The sequence below is a fragment of the Spinacia oleracea genome, chromosome 2 (assembly GCF_020520425.1).
Source record: "Spinacia oleracea cultivar Varoflay chromosome 2, BTI_SOV_V1, whole genome shotgun sequence".
Classification (NCBI taxonomy): domain Eukaryota; kingdom Viridiplantae; phylum Streptophyta; class Magnoliopsida; order Caryophyllales; family Amaranthaceae; genus Spinacia; species Spinacia oleracea.
In genome coordinates, this window is record NC_079488.1 from 24,825,028 (window position 1) to 24,850,659 (window position 25,632).

The following is a 25,632-nucleotide window of genomic DNA, read 5'->3' on the forward strand; positions in this document are numbered from 1 at the left end:
CGTGTGCCTCATAGGCCACACAACACGAGCAATGCTGGGCTGGGCGCAAGCCTAGCCCGCAATGCATTTTTTTTGGGCATTTTGTTTCGTTGGGCTTGAAAATTTATGTTTTCATTAAAATGGCTAACGGGATAATTAATAATTATTTTATTTAACTTGGGCCGGGCCGTGAGTTTAATTTAATATTTAAATAATTAATTATCCGGAATAATTTTTGGTTTGAGTGGGAGCCTCTTTATGAAATTAAAATGAAATAGTTATTTTAATTACTTTCGTAGGTCGCATTATTTTAATTAAATTAAATTTTAATTAGAATAAATTCTAAGGATTAATAATTTGGAAATTGATTAATCTTTTAGGAAGCCTTTATGTGAACGTGAATTTTAAATAATTCACGTAAATACTTGCATAATTAATTGGGCCATTCGTTTTAGCATACGAATGGGTGAATGCATAGAATGTATATTTTATGTAATGCATGTACTCCAAGTGACTAGTATGGCCAATCTAGGATAGTTAAATACGGTCTGCGAACCGTTTTATCTTTGAATGTAATGTTTTAAATATGGTCTGCGTACCTGACAGGCTAAATCGCACTCCTATCAAAGAGAAACCTAACGTTCACCAACTAAAAATATAGCAAGGGAAGCAGGGATCGTATCCACAGGGAAACAATGTTCTTTCTACTATTAATCGACAATTATAGACTATTGGGAAACAAGAATATGGGTTGATTTGTATAATAAAACTAGGACGATAATTAAACAATTAAGAAATCAGATATTAAAGAATCTAGGGCATAGGTTCACCAATGAACAACATTCCAGGATGACAACAATCAATAATAATCAATAAAACAGTTAATTAGACTAGCATTCTCTCTCGAATCGATACTAATCATAGACTTAGAATTAACGGGCTCTCGCTACGTATTAATCCTAATTCCACCTATTGACACAAGCCTAAACATCAAATTGCATCTCTCGAATCTTAATTTGATATTGCGAAACTAATACAATCAAACCTGCGCAAATCTAATTGCAAAGTAAATAAGGGCAATCAATAGGAAATCAACTACTCACACATATTTAAATTAAACAATTAAACATATTAAATAAAAGCATGATTGAAATTGAATAATAGAATCAGAAATAAAGAAATACCTAATAACGAAGAACGAACGATAACTGAAAGTTTGAATCTTTAATTAATTTAAAGTTGAGTGTTTGGAGAAATAAAAATTGAAGTTTTAAGCTAAGCAAAATAATAATACGAAATTCGGAGGAGAAGAACCTCCTAAAACCTTAATTACTTATATATAGTGCAAACTAAGCAAAAGAAGACGAACTGGGACCGAAAACCGGGCACCCTGGTTTCCAGAAACCGGCCGGTTTTCGGCCCAGTCAGGCGTTCCAAAAGTACCAGGTAGCGAAAACCAAGGGCACAAGTTTCTCCAAACCTGCCGGTTTCGCACCTAAGAGAAACCTTCTTCATTTCTCAAAACCTGCCGGTTTGCGAAAACCGGGGCCACAGGTTTTGAGCTCAATTAGACGTATTTGCCTTGAGTTTGAACTTGAGGCCCATGCCCAACTCCTTTGGGCCAAGTTTGACGCTCGTGGCCCCTTTGAAGCTGGCTAGATCATCCCGCAATGCCTCGGGATCCGTGTAGTCATCCAAAAGCGATGGATATCAAAAAACAGCCCTGCAACTAACAGACACTATACAACACACATTAGCACTAAAATAGGCTCCGAAGAGCTCAAATGAGATGAAAAGTGCATACAGGACGGGGGTAAAAACTATATAAAATATGAGTGTATCAAACTCCCCCAAGCTAAACCTTTGCTTGTCCCTAAGCAAAGAGCATCAATGAGACATAAACGATTAACTCACCCCAAAATGTATGCAGAAAGATGGGTGATAAAACAAGAGTCAAATCAAGACAAGCAAACATCATGACCGAAATCTCTAATCCCCACAATTACACATCAAACCGGTACAAAGTTCAAGCAAGGCTAACAAGTCATACATATAAAATCAAGATCGGGCCTCACCAAGTGAATCACTCTTCTCGTTATGTGGCGGGCTAAGCGAACCAATTGTGGCCCGTTCACTCACCTTCCCATTTGAGCATGCATACTACCGAATGAGTAGTAGCCCCTCCCAACTCACAACACTAGTGTGTTTGAAGGTTCTCCTAAACACTCGACCTACACCGGAGTCGACTCGAAATGCGCATATGCTCCTTGGCCCTTGATAAACGACTATTTTCAACCTATTGTTATACACACATTGCACAATGATAAAAAAGGTCTTTATATAGGCTTGTAACGTTGGCCGGGTATAAACAAGGGGTAAGGAATATTCTGGATATGTGAGTAATAAAGTCTAACTTGGGGAGCAAAACAACCAATGATACCAAAGAAATCATCTCCGAAAACTAACTCATCAATAACCAAAACATAACCATAAGGGAGGAAGTAACCAATAGATTTCGTAGTATGAACCAACTTCTATCATTTTCCTTGCTTTTCTAATACTACAAAATAAATGACATATTTTTGTTCTTTTTTTTTTCTTTTCTTTTTATTTTTTTTATTTTTTTTTATTTTTTATGTAACGACGAAAATAAACAGCTAGATATGTACAAACTATAATACCCATAACCACAAACTTTAGGTGCCAACTAATGAATACACCTCTTTCCTTGCTAACTTCCCGAGTACACGGAAACACAACCTTGAGTAACATAGGCCTTTAAAGCCAACCATCTCAACAACATAAACCGATACTAACAAATGATAGCTCCCCCAAGCTAGACTCGGGATAAGTAACCAACGGGGCTAATAAGGGTTATTTTGTGGAGTTAAATGAAGAAAATGGTCAAGGCAAAACATGGGAAAGAAAAAGCAGGAACAGATGTATCTAAGATCGTCTGAAAGCTTCCTAAAGAATGGTCTTTCATCATGCGCAAAGTGCAAGTGTGTTAAGCATACTAATAGTCTAAAACCAAAAACTCAGATCAATGCAACACCAGGAATTAAGCACTCTGAAAAATCAAGGCTCAAGACCTCACAGCTAACCACAATCCAGCATTGTACATATGAAAAGTGGGACAAAGTTGACCTTTGACAAGAGTCAATATAACTGTAGTTCATACATCAAACAGTCAATCCAATATGCTCACCTGTCTTATCAGCTTGAATCATCAAAATATAATTTCGAACCAAAGGGGAACAGGGAATTAATTGTCTAAATCTCATTGATCAACACGTATTTTTGTATTTTTAATTTTTTAAAGCAAAAATTATCAAAGCATAAACTACCTAAAGAAGCAAGCAAACACACACACACACACACACACACACACACACACAAAAACAATAGAAAAGAAGAAGGGAAAACATACCAATATGTACAAGAAGCAAATACCCCCCCAAGCTAAATCGGACAATGTCCTCATTGGCTCAAAGGGGTATGGAATCATCACCAATGTCATCATCATCACCATTATCATCGCCACCCACCTGTCCACCACTCGGACCCACACCAGAACTCCCTTGCCCACCATCATGGGCAAATCGACTCGCCAGTTGGCTCTCAAAATGATCGAATCGGCTCTCGAAGTGACTCTCAAGCCGGTCAAATCGGCCCCATAATTGACTCTCAAATCGATTGAAATGGGAAGTGAGAGCGTCATGGTTAACCTCGAGTTGCCGGAATCTAGCATATATGATCTCTGGGTCTAGGGGGCCGGGCTCACCAGGCTAGCCTACAGCCCGTGCTGCATCTCTGAAATAGGCTTGCTCTTGTATAGGTTGCTGAACAGGAACCTGCTCAGCGGGGATGTCATAAAGATAGCTAGCCTGATCGGGGATAAAAGCAGTGAGAGCAGTATTAGGTAGTGTGAAAAGAGGCTTCCCATTAAACATCCATTGAATCTCTCCAGGCACTAGACTATGGTTTAAGGGCCTAATCCACCCTTGCCTCTCCATATAGAGAAGTGTCATGGCATTACCACCCTCAACATGCCCAGTCTCTGGCTGAACTAAATTTGCCACACTCATAGCTAGGTGTGAGGGGGTCGAAAAAGCACGAGGCTAATGCATGACCTCGTCCCTCGTGGGCGTGACGTCGTTAGATCAAGTGTAGTTAGATTTCCTGTGAGTTTACACCCAATCGACTAGTAATATAGGAGTCGCCATTCAGTTTTTAATGACAATGAGAAAAACTGACAAAACTCGGTTATCGTGACATAAAGGGAGTGCAATTATGTTCGACCACGACGGCCATTGGTTCCCTTGTGATCCCTGGTGTGGGGATCGCTCAACGTACACCCGCAGGGCAGAGATTGAGAGTTCGGGGGACTGTAACTACCGAGAGGAGTGCTCATCGATAACTCCAGAGGCAGGTTATCCTTACTAGCTCAGCATAAATAATTGAAGGGACATGCGTTTAAACTATTAAACTACTCTGAATTGATTTTAGCAATATGCAACACATAATACTAAATCGATCGTGATTATCTTATTTAGATTGATTTAAGGTACCTAACATGATAATTCAATTGTCCAAGGTATTATCTTTATTAGGCGTGATAGATCAATCAAATTAATAGTTTAACAATTTTATAAAAGGGTGATGAAAGCGATTAAATCATGCGAAGGGACACATTACAACGCACCCTTGAGAGGTGCGTCACGGTTCTCAGAAAACTAAACACTTGGCTTTGCTATTTCTCCTTTTATTTAACGAATCTCGAGTTTCTGAGCAGTGTTCCAGTATTTAGGCTTAATTAATCAGCTACAAGGGACAGGATACGTTCTGTTCGACTTTTGGGTCGATTGCGACAGAACGCGGGATCAATTTCGCAGCGTGAGGCTTAGGCTTAGGGTTGGAGTCAATACTCAGATTATGAATTGTGTGTTCTGTTCACGTCGGTTTTGAGGCTGTATTTATAGGGAAAGAGTTCGTGGAAAGATAGATCTTTAGAATCCGAATCCAAAAAGAATTCGGAGACAACACGTCCCCAGGTGTTTTCAGCGCCCAGACCCAGGCGTTGAAAACAGGATCTGAGCCGAGCTTTTTATCAGATTTGGACTCTTAATCACGGAGCTTTTGAGACTTATCCGAGTTTCTTAGTGCGTATCAACTTATGACGGAATGCGTCTGGGCCCGTTACGAACTCTAGGTACGTTAGGAATTTAATTAATACGTAACTCTTATTTTCGAATTATAACAGGAATAGAATTCCTTTTGCCAATTCTATCTCTTTTAGGACTTATGTTGGAGTGCAACACCTAATTCTGACAGATTTCTATGTTTTATGACTTTGCCACTTTTAACAACTACTTCTTACGGCAGTTACTATTCTTAGCAGGTTTCTATAAATAGCAGTTTTGGCTGAAATGAAAGGGTGATCGAGATTCGTTATTTTATAGGAGATGTGTTGCCAAATGGAGATTTATGTTCTCATCATCGAACCTTCCCTTTCGGGAATGGGGACAAAAGTAGGTGTCTACAGTTAGCCCCCACTTTGACTGAGTCTTGGAGTAAGACGATGGTCAAAGTATTAGACGGAGTGCGTCATACAAGCCATGGTATATGTGACCTGTTTTGCGAGGGTCTCACGAGCCCCCGAGTGATAACATTTGACTTAAGGGTCATCACTTGAAGTGTTAACACATTCCTCACGTGTCATTGGAATTTTTTAAGTATAGAAACTCCCTCACTTTGTCATTGGAAGTACCTACAAATGTATAGAAACTCCCTCGCTTTGTCATTGGAAGTATCTACCGACGTTTTCGAAATCAAAGCTGTAAAGTGTAACCAGGCCTCGCCAAGCCCGATCACGAGGTAAAAATGTTTTTAAAGATTCTCATTTTCAGGGTTAGCTAAACGAGAAAACCCCCTTGTTTTTATAGGACGTAAAACGAAGGAAAATCCAGCACATCGCTCTTTTTTAGAAAAGCGGAAAACCAATCCTTTGATTTTTGGAAAAGGGAAACCATCTTTTGATTTTTGGAAAAAGATAAACCACCTTTTGATTTTTGGAAAAAGATAAACCATCCTTTGATTTTTGGAAAAGGATAAACCGGGAAAAGTTATTGCTGCAATGACTAAGGACCTACGCGGTTAGTGACGCAGACCCCGCCCGCTGAAGGTGGGCGAGTCTGTCCTGCTGAGGGTGGACGGGGGCGTCCGATAGAAGTGGACGAATATTTTGATGTTTTGAAAATAAGGACCTACGTGGTTTGTGACGTAGACCTCGCCGGCTGAAGATGGCGAGCCTGTTTTTTGAAGATTTTATTTCATTATTATTTTTTTGTTTTCGAAAACTGAGGACCTGCGCGTTTTAGTGACACAGACCCCGCCCGCTGAAGGTGGGCGAAACTGAATTTGTTTTTTTTTTTTTTGATTTGGGACTCGCATGGTTCTGACGCGATCCTGCCTGATCGAGGTGGGCCAAAACCTATTTTCATTTATCCTTGGGATTTCTTTTGAGAATTTTTTATCCATTCTTGTAAGAGCGAGTCCTCTCGAGAAATGCTCGGGTTTAGTTGCAACCTGAATGTGGGTTGGCAACGTGTCTAAATGGACCATCGTTTCATGGCCGTTTGCCTTTCCTGGTTTGAACAAGTCTTTGCGGCCCATAGGATGTATGTCACCGTTTAGAACTGGCTTAGTTGTGCCATTACTTGGGTCCTTGCAAAATGACTGGTGGGACCATATGCGAATGTTAACGGAGACCTTTGCTCTGAGGTCGAATCCGTTTTTGAATTTGTCCAGGCACGGAACGCCGCCTGAAAGTATTGTTTCAACTTGCATCGTATATTTTCTTTCTTTCAAGCCCCCAAGCATTCGTACTTGATGGTTGCTCTTTGCCAAGAGAAGTGCGCATTTTATAACGTCCTTGATCGTGTTTGGGATCGTGCTCGTAAGTGCGAGCGACCTTTGTAGTGGTGTGCTACTTTGATGAAATCGTGGAGTGCGACTTCATTCTCCGGGCGACAAAGTTCGCTTCATTTTTTCAATGATTAATACATCGAGCTTATTTCGGCCCGGATTGATCTTTTTGACAAATAAACGCTTTTAATTTTGAGAAACCAACGACGTAATGATATTTTTTTTGTTCCGAAGAATGACCTTGATTATTACATGTTTTTTTTTACTGCTTTGAGAAATGTACATATTTTTGAGACGAGTCTAAGTTTCGACATTCGCTTTCACTATTTGGGCTTGATCTTGATTACAACAGGGCCCCATGTCTACTAATACGGTTTTAGGCATTTTCCTGGTTCGCGTTTTGGAAGAGTTGGGCCTTGGGCTGCATTTTCATCGCCCCGGGCCAGGCGTTAGATATTTCGGCGCCCAGCCTCGGGCGCTGAAAATGCTGCCTTAGCGGCCCTTTTTTATTTTTCGAGATTTCTGAACGCGTTTCCGAATGGGATCAGGATGATTTCGTGTATATATAGGGGGTTAAGTACGCTTTTCTTTTCCACCACTACCAACTTCTTCTCTCTACAATTATCTAGCTTTATTTTTTTCTACTCTTGCCATGTCGGTTCCTCCTTTCTCCCTCCAACGAGTTGTGATACGAGTTTAAAAACTCGTTGTATAAACAAGGATAGTTGATTAACAAGCTAGACCTTTAACTCGTTGATCGTGAATGCAAGACAAGACCTATTGACTCACAATCAGTTCTTTGAATAGGAAACGCGTCCAAAACAAAGAAAAAAAGCTGAATTATAAACTATAATTCGAAATGTAACAAACAAGTGTTTTAATCATCCAGTCGGTTGTTTATTCCAATCAAGAAGCTGACTATAAATAGCCAAAAACCAACAGCTACAAGAGCTTTAAACGGCTAATTAAGAGCCATTTAAGAGCCTTTAAAACTGGCAGTTACAAGCTCTAAAGCCTCCTAATTCAGTCACTAAATTGGAGGTTACAAAGGCTTAAAACTCTCCTTACAAACAGCAATAATCAAAGCTAAGTAATGACTGAATTTAAATTGGAGATTTAAACAAATATCCTTTATTAAACCGACTTTAACCAAAGCAATTAAAAATAATAAGTGCGTACAATCTGTTTAAACAAGCGGACCAATGTGATTAAACGGACCAGTTTGATTAACGTACCACCTTGATAATAAGGACCATATAACGAGCTCACTCAATCCAAGTCACCATGCACACAAAATGAGCCATTGAACCCAAATCAGTTTTGGTTCCAATTGCTAGCATAAGACTATCACTTTCATCCATAACCGTATCATCCCCTCCCCCTTTAAAAGGAATTGACCTCAATTCAGCAAGGCCATCATCATCAAGATAAGGTGAAAGATCACCTACATTGAAAGTAGCATGGACACCATAGTCTCCCGGAAGCTCAATCTTGTAAGCATTATCATTCACACGTGCAACCACCTTGTAAGGACCTTCAGCCCTTGGCATAAGCTTGTTCTTGCGTTTTCTTGGAAAACGCTCTTTCCGTAAATGAACCCAAACCAAATCACCTTCTTCAAACAACCTCGGTTTGCGATTCTTATTTGATTTCTGTTTATAAGAGGCATTAATAGCTTCAATTCGCTCACGAACTTGTTGGTGCAGTTTCATCATAGACTTTAACTTAGCATCGGCATCCTTGTGAACCAACTCATCTTTTGGTAATGGAATTAAATCCAAGGGCAAGTATGGATTAATCCCATATACTACCTCAAATGGAGAATGACCAGTAGCATAAGTAGGAGACCGATTATAAGCAAATTCAGCGTGAGCAAGCTTGACATCCCAATCCTTTTGCGTTTTACTTACCAACCCTCTCAATAGCGTTCCCAAGGTTCGATTTGTCACCTCTGTTTGCCCATCAGTTTGAGGGTGATGTGAAGTGCTAAAAAACAACTTGGTTCCCACCTTTCTCCACAATGTATTCCAAAAGTAACTCAAGAACTTGGAATCTCGATCAGAAACAATAGTCTTTGGAATTCCATGCAAACGAACAATCTCCTTATAATACAAATCAGCCACATTACAAGCATCATCCGTTTTGTGACAAGCAACGAAGTGAGCCATTTTTGAAAATCTATCCACCACGACCATAATAGCATCCTTACCTCTTTGAGTACGAGGCAAAGCCACTATAAAATCCATGGATACATCTTCCCAAGGGCGAACTGGAACCGGCAAAGGTGAGTATAAACCGGGTTTGAAAGAACTCTTGGCCATATGACAAGTCACACATTTATTCACAATGTTCGTTACATCACCTAACATTTTAGGCCAAAAGAAATGTTCTCTCAATATTTCCAAGGTCTTGGCTATGCCAAAGTGACCAGCCAATTCTCCACCATGAGCCTCACGCACTAGTAACTCACGAATTAAATGCTTAGGAATACAAAGGCGATTACCTTTGAAAAGAAACCCATCTTGCAACATGTACTCCCCATAAGCACCAACTGCACATTTCTCGAATGCAACTCCAAAATCACCATCATCATGATAATAATCTTTTAAGGTTTCAAACCCCAACAAACGAACATCAAGTGTAGCAAGCAAAGTGTACCTTCGTGATAATGCATCAGCCACCACATTGCTTTTACCATCTTTGTATTTCGAAGAAAAATGAAAGGATTGCAAGAACTCAACCCATTTAGCATGCCTTGGGCTCAATTTTTGTTGCCCATTAATATACTTCAAAGATTCATGATCAGAATGCAAAACAAATTGGTAGAACGCAAATAATGACTCCAATGATCCAAAGCTCTAACAATGGCATAGAACTCTTTATCATAAGTGCAATAATTCAAACGAGCACCCCCTAACTTTTCCGAAAAATAAGCTATGGGACCCTTACCTTGGATCAAAACAGCACCAATCCCCACTCCACTAGCATCACACTCGACCTCAAAAGGTTGAGAGAAATCTGGCAGCGCCAAAATAGGAGCAGCACACAAACGCTCTTTAATCACATCAAACGCCTTTTGAGCGTCCTCTCCCCATACAAAAGCACCTTTCTTCAAGCAACTAGTGATAGGACTAGTAATAGTACTGAAATCACGAATGAAACGTCTATAAAATGAAGCAAGACCATGAAATGAACGCACCTCACTTATAGTTTTAGGATTAGGCCACGATTTGATAGCCTCGATCTTGGACTGATCCACGGACACTCCATCTTTCGAAACCACATAGCCCAAGAATACAACATTGTCAACAAGGAATGAACACTTCTCTAGCTTCCCATAGAGTCTTTGAGCTCTAAGTGTTTCAAAAACATCCCTCAAATGAATCACATGCTCCTCTTCGTTCCTACTATACACCAAGATGTCATCAAGATATACCACAACGAATCTGCCCAAAAATGATTTAAGCACTTCGTTCATTAGCCTCATAAACGTACTAGGAGCATTAGTGAGACCAAATGGCATGACAGTCCACTCATACAAACCATGTTTTGTCTTGAAAGCCGTTTTCCACTCATCTCCTTCACGCATCCGAATCTGATGATAACCACTTCGCAAATCAATTTTTGAGAACAACTTCGAACCATGGAGCTCATCTAACATATCATCAAGTCTCGGAATCGGAAAACGATACTTGATGGTAATGTTATTCACAGCCCTACTATCAACACACATTCGCCATGTTCCATCTTTCTTAGGCACAAGCAACACCGGAACAGCACATGGACTCAAGCTTTCTCTTACATAGCCTCGATTCACAAGTTCATCAATTTGCTTTTTGTAATTCCTTTGTTTCCTCCGGATTGCAATGATAGGCAGCCTTATTAGGCAAAGAAGTTCCTGGAATAAGATCAATTTGATGTTCAATACCACGAATAGGGGGCAAACCTGGTGGTAATTCATCCGGAAATACAGCCTTGAACTCAAACAGCAATTCGGCAATGGGACTGCCTTCTTTCCAATTTTGGCCTTCAATTGGACTCTCCTTAGCCACGAGCAAATACACCAACTCTCCATGATCAAGAGCTTGCTCAATTTCTCGTTCACTAGCCAACATGGTGAGATTCGGCTTTTTCTTTTGTTTCACACTCATGGATCGAACCGCTTGAGATGACATAGGCTTTAGCACAATTTTCTTGCCTTTGTCTCTCAATTCATACTCATTGCTTCTCCCTTATGAATCACGTCCCTATCAAACTGCCAAGGACGACCCAACAAAATATGACAAGCATCCATAGGAATAACATCACAAAGAACTTCATCCACATACGAACCCATAGTCAAACCAACCCTTACTTGCTTCGACACTTTTACACTATTACCATCATCAAGCCAATGGAGTGCGTATGGCCTAGGATGGGCAGTAGTGATTAAGCCTAATTTTGACACCATTTCACTAGAAGCAGCATTGGTACAACTCCCCCCATCAACAATTACACTACACCACTTATCTTTCACTAGACATTTAGTATGAAACAACTGATCTCGTTGGTCTAGATCAGTAGGTGAAATTTGAGTTTGTAGCGCTCTAAGAACCAGATTTGTGTCATAAATTGGAGCCTCATACCCTTCCTCTTCCTCCTTATCACCACTCTCATCAAACACAAATACGTCCCCCAACCTCTTTTCCTCTTCCAACAACTCCTCACGACATTCAACAGCTTCTCTCAAGGTCACTATTCGTTTATTTGGACACGCATTTTGATAATGCCCAAACCCTTGACACTTAAAACAACGCACTTTGGACAGACTTGTTTCTTTGGTTGGGTTTGATAGTTTAGGGGCAGCCGTAGAATTACTTGAACCTACGGTACTAGGTGATGTGTTTGGTTTCAAGCTAGGTTCGGATTTAGCCCAAGACTTGGCTTTACCATCCATACTAGACCCTCCCCCATATTTTGCCTTCCCTTGATTTTCCAAATTTAAACAAAGTCCACAAAGAGTGTCAAAATCAGAATATGGATAAAGGTCTACGGTATTGGCAATATTATAATTTAGACCCCTTAAAAATCTGGACAGTTTTTGTTCCTCAATTTCCTCAATTTCTCCCATTAAGGACAACTTTTCAAACTCATCAATATATTCAGCCACACTCATTTTTCCTTGCCTCAATTCGGCAATTTTACGATAAGTTGTTATTCTATGAATTGTTGGCACATACCTTTTACGTAGCTTACGTTTCAAAGACTCCCAAGAGGTAATTTTCTCCTTCCCTTCACGTATTCTCTTGGATTTCAGTCCCTCGAACCACAATGAAGCCCCTCGTCCTAGCTTCAATATGGCATATTTGCAACGCTTCTCATCATCAATGTCCTTGAAATCGAACATCTCTCTATTTTGCGCTCCCACTCCAAATAGGCTTCCGGATCTGTTCCACCAACAAATTCAGGAAGTTCGGTGACCTTGAATTCATCCATAGCCCGTAGATCACGCCTAGGAGGCCTACGATACCCCCCATCTCTAACGTTCTTCAAGGCTTCTTGGAGATGTTGTTGTAGAAAGTCAGGATCATCAAAATCCATATTTCAGTTTGTAAGAATTACGAACAGCAGCTCTTTTTTTTTTTTTTTTCTTTTTTTTCTTTTTTTTTTGGGCGGATCACACGAACAGCAGCTCTGATACCACTAATGATACGAGTTTAAAAACTCGTTGTATAAACAAGGATAGTTGATTAACAAGCTAGACCTTTAACTCGTCGATCGTGAATGCAAGACAAGACCTATTGACTCACAATCAGTTCTTTGAATAGGAAACGCGTCCAAAACAAAGAAAAAAGCTGAATTATAAACTATAATTCGAAATATAACAAACAAGTGTTTTAATCATCCAGTCGGTTGTTTATTCCAATCAAGAAGCTGACTATAAATAGCCAAAAACCAACAGCTACAAGAGCTTTAAACGGCTAATTAAGAGCCATTTAAGAGCCTTCAAAACTGGCAGTTACAAGCTCTAAAGCCTCCTAATTCAGTCACTAAATTGGAGGTTACAAAGGCTTAAAACTCTCCTTACAAACAGCAATAATCAAAGCTAAGTAATGACTGAATTTAAATTGGGGATTTAAACAAATATCCCTTTATTAAACCGACTTTAACCAAAGCAATTAAAAATAATAAGTGCGTACAATCTGTTTAAACAAGCGGACCAATGTGATTAAACGGACCAGTTTGATTAACGTACCACCTTGATAATAAGGACCATATAACGAGCTCACTCAATCCAAGTCACCATGCACACAAAATGAGCCATTGAACCCAAATCAGTTTTGGTTCCAATTGCTAGCATAAGACTATCACTTTCATCCATAACCGTATCAAGTTGTTAGGCGCTGGCTTAGAGCCCTTAATCCCACAGAAAAGGTTTTGTTGAAAGGATACCACTTAGAGGCACTTTTAGGCTTACAACAAACTAACATTGATTATAACTTTCTATATGCCGCCCTAACCTTTTGGGATTCAGATCACCATGTTTTTGTTTTTCGGGGCAATGAGGTATGCCCTTTGCCAGATGAATTTGCCGCAATCTTGGGTTATCCTACCAACGCTACTCCTGCTACCCCTGGCACTGTTGAAGAGGGTAAAACAACTATAGGGGCTTTCCTAGGACTAGATGATGACACGCTTGCTGAGATCATTGTGGGTTAATGTGGCCTAAAAGAATGCCACCTGACTGTACTATCAAAGCCCAGAAAAAGGCCCAAAAGCCCGCCTACGGGCTTTTCTCAACTTCACAGGGCCAAGGCCTAAACGATTAAGAGGCCCACTTGGTCCAAAGCAAGCCTCCAAAAACTTAGCAGGACACGTGTCCTGATCTTGCATAACACCCAATCATGCAGGACCAGTTCCCGAGAAACCCTAGCACTATAAATAGTGCAGATCCCTAGGTGAAAGGAATTCAATTCATTCCCACCAACCAAAACTTACCTTTGCTCTGCCTTCTCTCTACAAATTACTTATCTCTCTAGCTTATACTTACTTAAGCATCGGAGGGAATATTCCTACGGGAATATTCTTGTTTTGTAGGTTTCCAGAAGTTCGTGCCAGGTCATACTTGATACCTCCGAGGAACGTGTGCCTAGTCAGCACCGTAAAAGATCCCACAACATTTGGCGCCGTCTGTGGGGAGGTACAGTGTCATGGCCGAACTACACTCTGACAGAGAGTACGCTGGTGGAGAAGAAAGAGACGGCACATTGAAGAAGCCAATCGAATCGCAAATGCAGGGAACACACCGCGACGGATGCAGGCTGAGGTGGTTGTAGAAGAAGAACCAATAACCGAGTCGTCTCCGCCAGGCGGCCATCTAAGCCCCAGCGTCCGAGACGCCGTGTTAGACGAGAATCTAGATTTGCCAGTCTCGGTGGGCTCCCTACGCGAGATCTTAACATGATTCCAACAGCAAATGAATCAGACCTTTCGACAACAAATGAGCACTACACTGCAAGATGAAATTCGAAAAAATATGCTAATCTACTGCGCTGAGAGGACGGCTCCGCAGAGGCCCCTTAGTCTAGGCGTCAATCGGATAAGCAGAATGCCGCTCAGATCCAACGTTTGGAGGGCTGGAGAAGGTTCTCGTCCACAAGCAAGCAGGGGAGTCAGCCCTGTGCCTGAGCACTCGGGAAACGACCGTGACCCCCCCACCTTCTTACCACGAAGGGACCCGGTCATACGACCATCGTCTAGGGGAAGCCCACCAGCCGTCTTACGGCCAGCCTCAAGGCGTCAAGAACATTATGAGGCTGAATCTGAACTATCAGACACCGGGTCCACTCCTGTGATGGAAGATCCGCCATTTTACCCCACTACACGTGGACCGACCCAGATGACGCCCCATAGGGTAAGCATGCGCCCCCACTTGCCATGCGCCCCCGCTTGCTATCCAACCGCCGTGAACCAACCTATCATATTCAGCAAGGGCTCAACAACCTGACGTTAAGGCACATGAGTACCCCTTTCTTTGACGAGATCATGAACGCCCCCGAAGGAACCCAAGGTAAAAACTCCTACAATTGAAGCTTATGACGGGACCACCGATCCCGATATGCACCTTGTCGCATACCGCCATCACATGTACGTTCAGGGACCAATGAAGCCACTTGGTGCAAATACTTCCCAGCCACGCTCAAAGGAGTAGCGTCTAAATGGTTTGAACGGCTGCCCCCAGGATCAATTGCCTCTTTTACGAACTACAAACTTTGTTCTCTACGAGGTTCATGGCACACAAGGAAGAAAGGAAAACAAGCATGCATTTGGGACGGATCCAACAAGGGAAAGACGAGTCCCTAAGAAGCTACGTGAAGCGTTTCAATCTAGAGGCTGGAAAGATCCTAGACTTGCCTGATGGCGTCTCTTTTGATAATTTTATCAGAGGATTGAAGAAGGGATCCTTCAAGTTTGATCTGGTTAAGAAGAGTGTAAGGACTATGGCCGAGGTCCTGGACGAGGCTGAAGCATTTATCCATGCAACAGAAATATGCAGCGCGTCAAAGGAAGGAAGGATTGGAGAAACAACAGACTCCTCCGGGAAGAAGGATAAAGTGGACCGAAAATCCCCACGAGTGAATGGCACATGGGCTCTCTCAAAAGAGCATGATACCAACTTTCCTGGGCACAAGAGAGAACGACCGCAAGAAAGGGGATATTTTGAGTACAACACAGATCTTCTCACCATACAAAAAGACGTGGGGACAAGATACGACCTTGATCGACCTTTCCCCATGAAGTCTCCTGCTGAGACTCGAGATCCCAAATTATATTGCCAGTTCCATGAAGATATAGGACATGAAACCAAGAATTTTAGAAGCTTGAAGAGGGCTTTAGATGGCCTAGCCTCCAAAGGACACCTCAAGAACTACTTACAGAAGAATGCTCATGGCTTTGGAAAAAACCAATACAAAAAGAACAAGTCACCTGCCTCACCGACTAAGGGACAACACATCGACGGAGGATTTGTAGCCGTCATATCTGGAGGACCGGCCGCTGGAGGACCCACCATGAGAGGACAGAAAGATTATGCTCGCCGCTTAGGACAAGTGCTGCTGTCAGCCAAAGAGCCCATGGATCCATTCCCAAAGATAGAAATATGTGAGTCAGATGGCGGACGGATAGCCACGCCGCATGATGATCCCCTTGTGGTTGAGTTCAAGATATCTAACATGAGAGTTAAACGCATACTAATAAACACGGGAAGCTCGTCCGACATAATGAGTCTAGAATGCCTCAACCGCCTAGCGCACGACCCCAAAACCATCGAAAGAATTCACTATCCCATCATCGGTTTCGGAGGGAGTATCATTCACCCTGTTGGCGTCATCACTCTGCCGGTTCGAATTGGGGATAGGAAAAATGGGCGAAAGATGGAGGTGGACTTCCTAATTGTTAAAGACTTGACTGCATACAATGTCATCTTGGGACGACCCACCTTAAACAAGATTAAGGTTGTAGTCGTCACCCATCTGATGCTTCTGAAGTTTGTGTGCGATGATGGAGTTATAGACACCATACATGGAGATTAACAACAGGCTAGGGACTGTTACCTGACGACCCTCAACCCGTCAGCATGTAAGCCAGATTCTGCCAAAGTCAGAGGAAAACGAAAGCATGAAGATGAACCTCAAGTCGCCAAAGAAACTAGACCCGTCCAAATAGAAGCGGTCAAAATTGAAGAAAGTGGCTGAAAGTAGAACATCATTAGGGTAACTATTGTACTCAGAGCCTACAAAACGGCCTAGCTATTGTACTAGAGCCCACCAAACGGCCTGTAAATGCCCGCCTAAGACGCGGTGAATGTAGCAAGCAATTTAGTAAATGAACACTTATCTGACGAATACAAGTCTCAGTTGAACCTTTAAAAAGGAACACTAAGGGGTGAAGAAACTCACCAGAAAACAATCCCTAAAATAGTGGCGTCAATATCTGCTAAATAAACAATACCCAGTGCTAATAAACACAAAGGGTTTGGACATACCCAGTGCTAATAAACACAAAGGGTTTAGACATCCAACATGACGCCTTTTCTTCGAAAGGCGCCCAAAAAAGAAAAGACTCAAACAAGAGCAAACATTCAGACATAAGACCTCCTTCTTGGATGGCGTCTAAAAATACTAATCGTTTGACGGCCTGAGAAGTGGCCTAGATTAGCGCCTCAAATTAGGCTGATCACCTAAAACACTGAGGTTTCCGTCCAACAAATGGATCCAAAGAAAGAATTCCCAAGAAATCAGTAACGAACTGATGGAATTAAAATAAAATAAAGTGCACAACGGCACGAATTGTTTATACATAGCGCCCAAGGCGCAAACAAACCAAATCAAATAAATGCCAAAAGGCCCCAAAGTTATTACGAACGCCTACGGCGTCATTCAAACCAACTACGAGAAAAGCCGCTCAAGGATGAGGGGCAATAGAACTCCCGTCCTGGACGTCTTGGCCTTCAGGGGAGTTCACCTCGTCTTCCTCTATGTCCTCCTCCCCGTCACTGACGAACTCAGGGGGATCTAAGCCTAGGCGTCTAGCCGTTGAGACGGCTATCTGGTGGGAGATACGACGTTTGAACCAGGAAAAGTCTTTCCCGTCCATAGACTGATCCCACGCCTTTTGGGCACTCTCCAAGATGGACTCCTCGCCCAACTTGAAAGAGCTTGCAGCCTCCTTGCGCACGGCCTCAATCTTTCCCTGCATGGCCTTGAGCTGACCTTCAAGAACGTTCACCTTGGAAGAGAAATTAGTCACCCGCTCTGAGACGGAAGAGTACTCCTTTCTCAGCACGGCAAGCCGCCCCTCATGCTCCAGCAACTTCTCTTCATACTTCTCGGCGTCCTCCTCGGCCTTCTTCAGAGCTTCCGTCTTGGATTTGATCTTCTTGTCCGCGTCCAAGTTGATCAATATGGCCATCTCCTCAGCATATTGCTCATGATTCTCGATCTGGTCCTTGTGCTTGAGCATCTCATTATGCATATCAAAGCGATAGTTCCTACTCTCGGCACAGCGAATGAAAAGCTGCCAAAGACAACATAGAATTAAAAATAACGTACATATATAATCATAACTACAGAGATCCAGGAGTAAGTGTCTCACATAAAGGACGAGGGACTGAATGGACCCAAAGAATCCCAAGTCAATCCCGGGGAGTGACCTCACATATTCCTCAGGGATGGCCGCATACACGTCCGCAAGGATCTTATCCTTCGCCTCTGAGCTAAAACCGGCAGAAGGGGGGATGCTCGCCACCTCGGCCCGCCGCACCCGCTTGAACATCTCAACTGAACCAAACGCCAAGATTATCAAACATCGTGCAAATCCCAACTTGGCACGACAGATTTAAAGTACAGAAACACTAACCAATTGGCGAAGCTGCAGGAGAAGTAGAGGCATTATCAGTAGAAGGAGCCTCAGCTTCCTTGCCTTTACCCTTGTCCTCCTTGGACGAGGTGGTGGCGTCAGCAGCCTCAGTCTGTTCGACTGCTACTTCGTCAGCAGCTGCTCCGGCAGCACAATCCCTTTCGGTGTCCACCTGGGAAGGAACCTCCTTTTGCTCAGGAGGAAGAATGAACGTCTGGGTAGGAAGAACCTCCCCCTCAGCCAGGGGAACGGACGGCTTTGGTACCGACGGCTTTGTGGCAGCATCGGCCGTACCCATCTTCTTAAAGAAGGGCCGTTTTGGCTTAGGAGCCTCCGTCGAAGATGCAGGACGCTTCTTCGTAGCTGGAAAAGTGGGTTCCTAAAGATGAAGGAAGTTAGCGACCAAATCATGACCAGAAACAAACAGAGGCAAAAACTTAAAAATAATAAATAAAAATTACCTTGGCGACGTCACCAGAGGCACCCTCGCTGGACTTCTTGGAGGAGTCCTTTTTCTTGGCCTCCACGGCCTTGAGAATGTCCTCAGTATACACCTTGGACAGCCAAGCGGGTACTTCCACTACACCCTTGTCTTCGGAGGATAGGCGATCCATGGCAGAACCTACAAAGCCAAGGGTTAGTAAAAAAAAAAAAAAAAAAAAAAAAAAAAAAAAAAAAAAAAAAGAGAAAAAAAAGAGGATGTTGAGTGAAAATCTATGGGGAACTACCTCTACTCAAATAGGAACAAAGACCAACGGCCGAAAGAAAGACTATATTGGTGAACTGGCCGACATGGGGAAGCCAAGCATTAGGCACCCAGGCATGGCTCTTTGACGATAGCCGATACATCTCAGCCTGGAACAAGGGCTTCACTAGTCCCCACTCTCTGGACGAGAGGCGAGGGTAGGCGTCAGCTTTAGACAAATAGCGGGGCTGACGGTTCCACCTAGAAAGACGTCTAGAAAGAAACAGGTCTTCCATTCGAACAATAGACCACTTCTTCCTCCACCAAACCCAACTAGAAGTCTTACCCACCACCGTCTTATATCCCCGACGGCTGTAAAGGGTGAACCACCCCTGGGGAGAACGAGAAGAAGGGGCAATCACTACGAGACGAAGTAAAGCAGGAAAGGAAGGGGTGACGCCGCTCAAAGCACACTTGGCAATAAAACCAAAAACGTTTGCCCAGGAGTTAGGCGTCAATTGAGCAAGGCCAATGTCATACCCCTCCAAAACGTCCATCACAAAGGGGTGCAAAGGAAATCTAAGACCCAACCTAAAGGCAGCAGTATAAACAGCTACCTCTCCCTGGGAGAGTTGGTCCACGGAGTCATGGGGTCGAGGGCTCCTAAGACTAAAACCTGGGGGCAGAAGCAGAAAACGCTCAAAGTCACGTCCCTGCTCCCTCAGGTACCTCAGCCATTTCATGCTGGGAAAGATATCGGACGGAAATAGATTAACGTCCTCCTTTCCCCGGACCATAGGAGGAAGGTGTTTTGCAAACTCCTCGTCTGAAGAGCTAGAGGAGTCATCTTCAAAATCCTCGCGTGGAACGCGGGAACGGCAAGCCACATTCTTCCTTCTTCTAGGAGAATGTGTCGTTCTTATGGCCCCGTCTCCTATATTACGGGAGGAACGGACTCCACTCCTACTTCCTTGGGACGGGTTCGAAAAAGGAACCCTATCGTCCCCCTCTCGCGGTGCAGCCCATGCACGCACGTTGGCTGTTTGTCTAATTCGAGCCATGCCGTCCTGCATAAGGGACAAGACGTCTGACTTTAGCAAAAGAATGAAAGAGATGGGCATCATAACCCCCAAGACGCCTCCACAGAACACTATAAACAATAAACAAGAGAGGTCCCACAAGCATACAAAAAACAAAGTTTTGATAGAGAACTTACCAGAAAATGATCAAACCGATGAGAAGTCTTGACAAATCCTCTAAACCCTCAAGAACACTGGACAACGAATCCAAGAACACTCAAGCGCAAGCACAAGCAGATCTTTGGCAGGACGAAATTTGCTTTCTCTCTCTAAGAAAATTGCTCTGAAGTAACAAAAGAAAAATGAAAGAGGAACTGAAGCTTTTAAAGGAAAATCTAAGCTCTGAAAAGCCCTCACACGTGGCGCTCCCTCCGATCAAGCAGCCTACCCCACAGGGACAAGGGGCATCCTCCTTGAGGGGCAAATGATGTGGCCTAAAAGAATGCCACCTGACTGTACTATCAAAGCCCAGAAAAAAGGCCCAAAAGCCCGCCTGCGGGCTTTTCTCAACTTCACGGGGCCAAGGCCCAAACGATTAAGAGGCCCACTTGGTCCAAACCAAGCCTCCAAAAACTTAGCAGGACACGTGTCCTGATCTTGCATAACATCCAATCATGCAGGACCAGGTCCCGAGAAACCCTAGCACTATAAATAGTGCAGATCCCTAGGTAAAAGGAATTCAATTCATTCCCACCAACCAAAACTTACCTTTGCTCTGCCTTCTCTCTACAAATTACTTATCTCTCTAGCTTATACTTACTTAAGCATCGGAGGGAATATTCCTACGGGAATATTCTTGTTTTGCAGGTTGCCAGAAGTTCGTGCCAGGTCATACTTGATACCTCCGAGGAACGCGTGCTACGTCAGCACCATAAAAGATCCCACAACATGGGTGATAAGGTTAATTTGGCGAAACTTGCAAAACATCACTTTAGGCCTAGTAAAAATATGACTGAACAGAAATTGAATATCCGAGCACTTGTATTTTGCTTGTTGAACCACTATTTACTGTCGAATAACAATGGTGAGTTTGGTGACATAAGGTTGATTCCCTTGATCAGTCAGATGGAGAGTTGCTATTCTATTATGCCGTTGATTGTTGCTGAGACCTTGTTGGGTGCGGATGAGTTAAAGAAGGATGCCAAGTCCGAAAATTTTAAGGGGAGCCCCCTATTGCTGCAGGTAATTGATCGTTTATTTGCTTACCGAGTCATGCGACAATACGGCTTAAGGCAGACTATCCCATTTGCTGATACGGTACCACCTAAAGTAGCGGTTTTTTCACGAGCACGGGTTCAAGCGTGGGCTAAGAATTATGGTGGCCTCCCGCGTTGGACTGTGACTACAGATGGTTTTATGGGTCTTTCCGAGATGGACCGTCACGGTTTTATGGACCGTGACTAAGGCTCGAAATGAAGAGCCGACCGAACTTTTGATACCTCGAGGTAGGGCTAATTATGAAAACCGTAATCCTGCTAACTCTCGTGAAAATGGCATTAAGACTGTGAAAGCTCGTCCTGATCGAAAGCGAAAGGAAATTCCTCCCCGTTCCAGTTGTAGGCCTAAAAAGGTACCTAACATGAAGGGGCTTTCTTATTTGGGGAAGTTACCTTATGATGGTAAATTCTTTCATGTCCGTTGTTGTGCACACATTCTTAATATACTAGTCCAAGATGGGTTGTCTGAGATTGAGAGTGTGATTCATGATGTGAGAGACTCTGTGAAACATATTTCAGCCACTCCTCTTAGAATCCAAATGTTTAGTGAGACAACTAAACAGATGCGTCTTCCATGCAAAAAATTAGTATTGGACTGTTGTACTAGATGGAATTCAACCTATGAGATGCTACGTTGTGCTTTGGAGTTCAAAGATGCTTTCCCTCGCTACCAAGAGAAAGATTCATCTTACAAGAATAATCCTTCAAGTGATGATTGGAACATGGTTCAAAAGGTGTGCAACTTCCTTGAGATTTTCAGCGAGATCACTCATATAATATCAGGTAATCTATATGTTATCCTTTTTAGTTTATATTTTTACTGTTATTTTATTATGCTTGTTGTTCTTTTCTGCAATTATATGTACACTTAATTTTTCAATATCTTAGAATGATTAATACTTCAATTTCAAATCCAGGATGTGAGTATCCTACATCCAATTTATTTCTTCCCGAGCTTACATTAATCAAAGAGACGTTGGATGAGAATTCTGTTTCTAGTGATACTGACATGAAGAGAATGGCACTCAAAATGAAAAAGAAATTTGACAAGTATTGGGGTGACCTTAACTTGTTGATTGCTGTGGCTGCTGTAATGGATCCTAGGAATAAAATGAAGTTAATTGAGTTCTCTTTCCGTGCTCTTTATGGTGATTTTGAAGCTAATGAACATATATTTTCTGTTAAAGCAACTTTATATGACATTTATAGAGAATATATGGATGCTTTTTCTAATGAGAGTGCTGTGAAAGACTATCAAGTTGGTGTTGAGGATAATGCAGAGAACATAAGTAGAGCTTCTAATTCCAATGTGGGTGCGAAGGGGGCAAGTAGTGGACGAAAGAAATTTGATAGTTTTATAAGAAGTGTTGATGTAGTTGAGTCCTTAAAGTCGGTGCTTGATATCTATTTAGAGGATGTTGTTTTTATTTGTAGTGAGAATGAGACAGAATATTTTGATCCCTTAGATTGGTGGAGAGAAAATAACTTGAAGTACCGAATCTTGTCGAGGATGGCATGTGATATCCTTGCCATTCCAATCACATCTGTTGCTTCTGAATCAACATTCAGTGCTGGTGGACGTGTGATTGAACCACATAGAGCCTGCCTTGGTCCTGACACTGTGCAAATGCTGTTATGTGGGGAAGATTGGCTTAGAAATTACTATGGGATTCATAAGAAAAAGAAGGTATTTCATTACTCTATTGTTTACTCTTTCCTCCCTTTAAATTTGCTACTTTTAATTATGTATTTGTTTATTTAACTTTATTATGAAACCTCTTTTTAATAGGCATATGAAGATGGGCAGAAGGAAATACTCTTTTAAGTGATCAAAGACTTGAAGTTATGCAATTAAAGAGTTAGCTACAATGGTGTGGTTGCAGTCTTGCAGACATTGCAGTTTGTTTTATTTAGGCCTTATTTTGTGTTTTTAGAAGTAAAAGAATAAATCTCCACAATGAAAACTATACTGATTGTAGTGGTTGGTGGAATTCTTGTTAGTAAATTTCCTTTTGATTACAAAACATTTGTTTTAAGAGCAAGGCAATTTGGTGCTCTTCTTGGTTAATGGTTATTTATTTTACTTTAGTTTGAACTCTTAGTGTATTGTTTCTGGCTTATGGCATGACTGATTGTTGATCTGCAAGTGTATTGTTACACTGCTTTGGTACTTACTGGCCTGTTGTCTTTCAGACTTACAGATTCCTCAGCCCAGGTGTATTGTTACACTGAGCTACTAGCTTGTTGTTTCAAACTTGCAGTCTGCTCAGCCCAGGTGTTGTTGGCCTTGTTCAGACTTGTGTCTGCTGTGCAGGCTTACTGCAGTACTAACACTGGTGCAGCTGTTGTTGTTATCTTCTCTGTTGTTGGCTTGCTGCATTGTTTCTTTTATTATTTGTTGGCTGCTGCATGGTTTATGCTCCCTTAGTTATAATTAAGCCAATTGAAGCTCATAGACATACCTTTTCATCTTATTACTGTATGTTATTTAGTACGGAGTACAATATTTTCCACTCTTCTAAATGCTATTCCACTCTTTTTATGTATTTCTAATAATGCCAATGAGGTATAAGCTAAGTAATTAATATTTAGGACTATATTTTCTTTGTCCTCTTTCCTCCAAAAAACAATGTAATCCTTATCATTAGTAGTTCATTCCACTTTGAGGCCAAATTTGTATGGTTAATTTGTACTCTATATGTACCTATTACTGCTTTGTGGCTAATAAAAAAAAAGCTCATTTATCCGGCTCGGGCTCGAGAAGGTGGAAAGCTTAACGAACAAAGATCGAACAACAAATTGCAAAGCTCGGTAAAGCTCGAGTCAAGCTCGAACAGTTAAAATCCTTATCAAGCTTAGCTCGAACAACGTAAAACTCGGCTCGGCTCGGCTCATTTGCAGCCCTATGTAGTTCTTGCTAGGGTGTAGATGCCCTTTATTTATTTCAGTTGTGTTTGTTTTTCATTCCTTAGCACTTTTGTTTTCCTTCTTATTATTTTTAAATATTAATAAAGGCGTGATTTTATTTTTCTGGTTTCTTTGCTTTCTTGTTCTCGCTTTGCTTCTCTTTTTTACTCGCTCATTTCCAACACTTATGCACATTATATATTTTTTGATTGGACCAAATCCATAAATGGGATTGCCTACGTATCCTTGTTAAATAACTTTAACTTAGAATCAGGTCGCGCGTAGTTCTAGCTAGAATGAATTTTAGGATGCCGGATTCGATAAGTATGTTCTGAGATGGAAACATATTATTTGAAATAGTAGAATAGGCGATGTTTATTTTGATCTGCTGCTTTGCCGTAAGTCGAAATTTTCTTTATGATTTTTTTTTTTGAGTACATGTGTCTTGCAACATTGTTTGAGTACATCCATAAATAGGCTATATTTTTTAGTGCATGTATTTTGCGCATCGTTTTTTTTTCATGTTTTTTTTTGTGGTATGTATATCTGAATACGTGAACACGTGCTGTACCCCCCAAGTTTTTGTTATTTTTCCGTGTATGTGCGGATAAAATGACGAGCACTTCTGGGTAAACTTTTGCAAGCAGAGAGTTTCAACGCCCAGACTGGGGCGCTAATGATTTCGGCGCCCAGCTCTGGGCGCTGATAATGATTTCTGGGGTGATTTTTGGGCGTGTCGCTTTTTTTCTTTCACATGTTTCTTGCCTTTACTTCTTTTTTGTTCTTACTTTTTTATTCGTCAGAAATCAATTTTGACGCTATTTCGGAAGCTTTTTGGACTGTTAGCATGAGATGCATTTCCGTCCGGATTAATTTTATCTATTCGTGACTCAAAACGGTTTCGAAAACGGAGTTAGGGTGTGAAAGATGTGAAGATCTTTGTGTAGGGTTTTTGGGTGGGTTGAGGTGCGTGTTGTTAATGGTGGGAATGATGGGTTCATGTTTTATGAACTTTTTTTGTTGAGCAACATTTGCATTGTTTGATTTCTTTTCTTTTTGATTTCTTTGGGTTGCATGGGTTGACTTTTATGATTGCACGGATTGACTTTTATGTCTTGGAGGTACGGTTTATTTTGTGGATTTCGAGAATTGGTTTTGATGTCACGATTCAAGACCGAGTGGGCCTTGCTACTGGGCCTAAAGTGGGCCGGTTCCTTATATTTTTTGATTTTGTTTTTGCGAATATGATTAGTGCTTGTTTAGTGTTAGAGCCATTTTTAGGAGAAATCTTACGCCTTTATTAATTTGGAAAGTAAGGAAAACACACTGAAAATAAATTAACCTATATTCTAAGGGGTCTTAGGACCATCTCTAGAGTTTTATTATTTCTATCATCTAAAGAACTACTAGGCGTTTTGCTAAAGCGCTCTCTATGGCTCAA

The 25,632-nt window shown here is 41.9% G+C and overlaps 1 protein-coding gene across 1 annotated transcript; it reads left to right on the forward strand.

Annotated features, from left to right (window-relative positions):
- Positions 1-21,646: 21,646 nt before the first annotated feature.
- Positions 21,647-23,109, forward strand: LOC110791228 (zinc finger BED domain-containing protein RICESLEEPER 2-like). The gene is made up of 3 exons (XM_056835753.1): positions 21,647-22,067; positions 22,202-22,971; positions 23,074-23,109. Exons 1-3 carry the CDS (start codon positions 21,647-21,649, stop codon positions 23,107-23,109), a joined length of 1,227 nt encoding a protein of 408 aa, XP_056691731.1.
- The last annotated feature ends 2,523 nt before the right edge of the window (positions 23,110-25,632 follow it).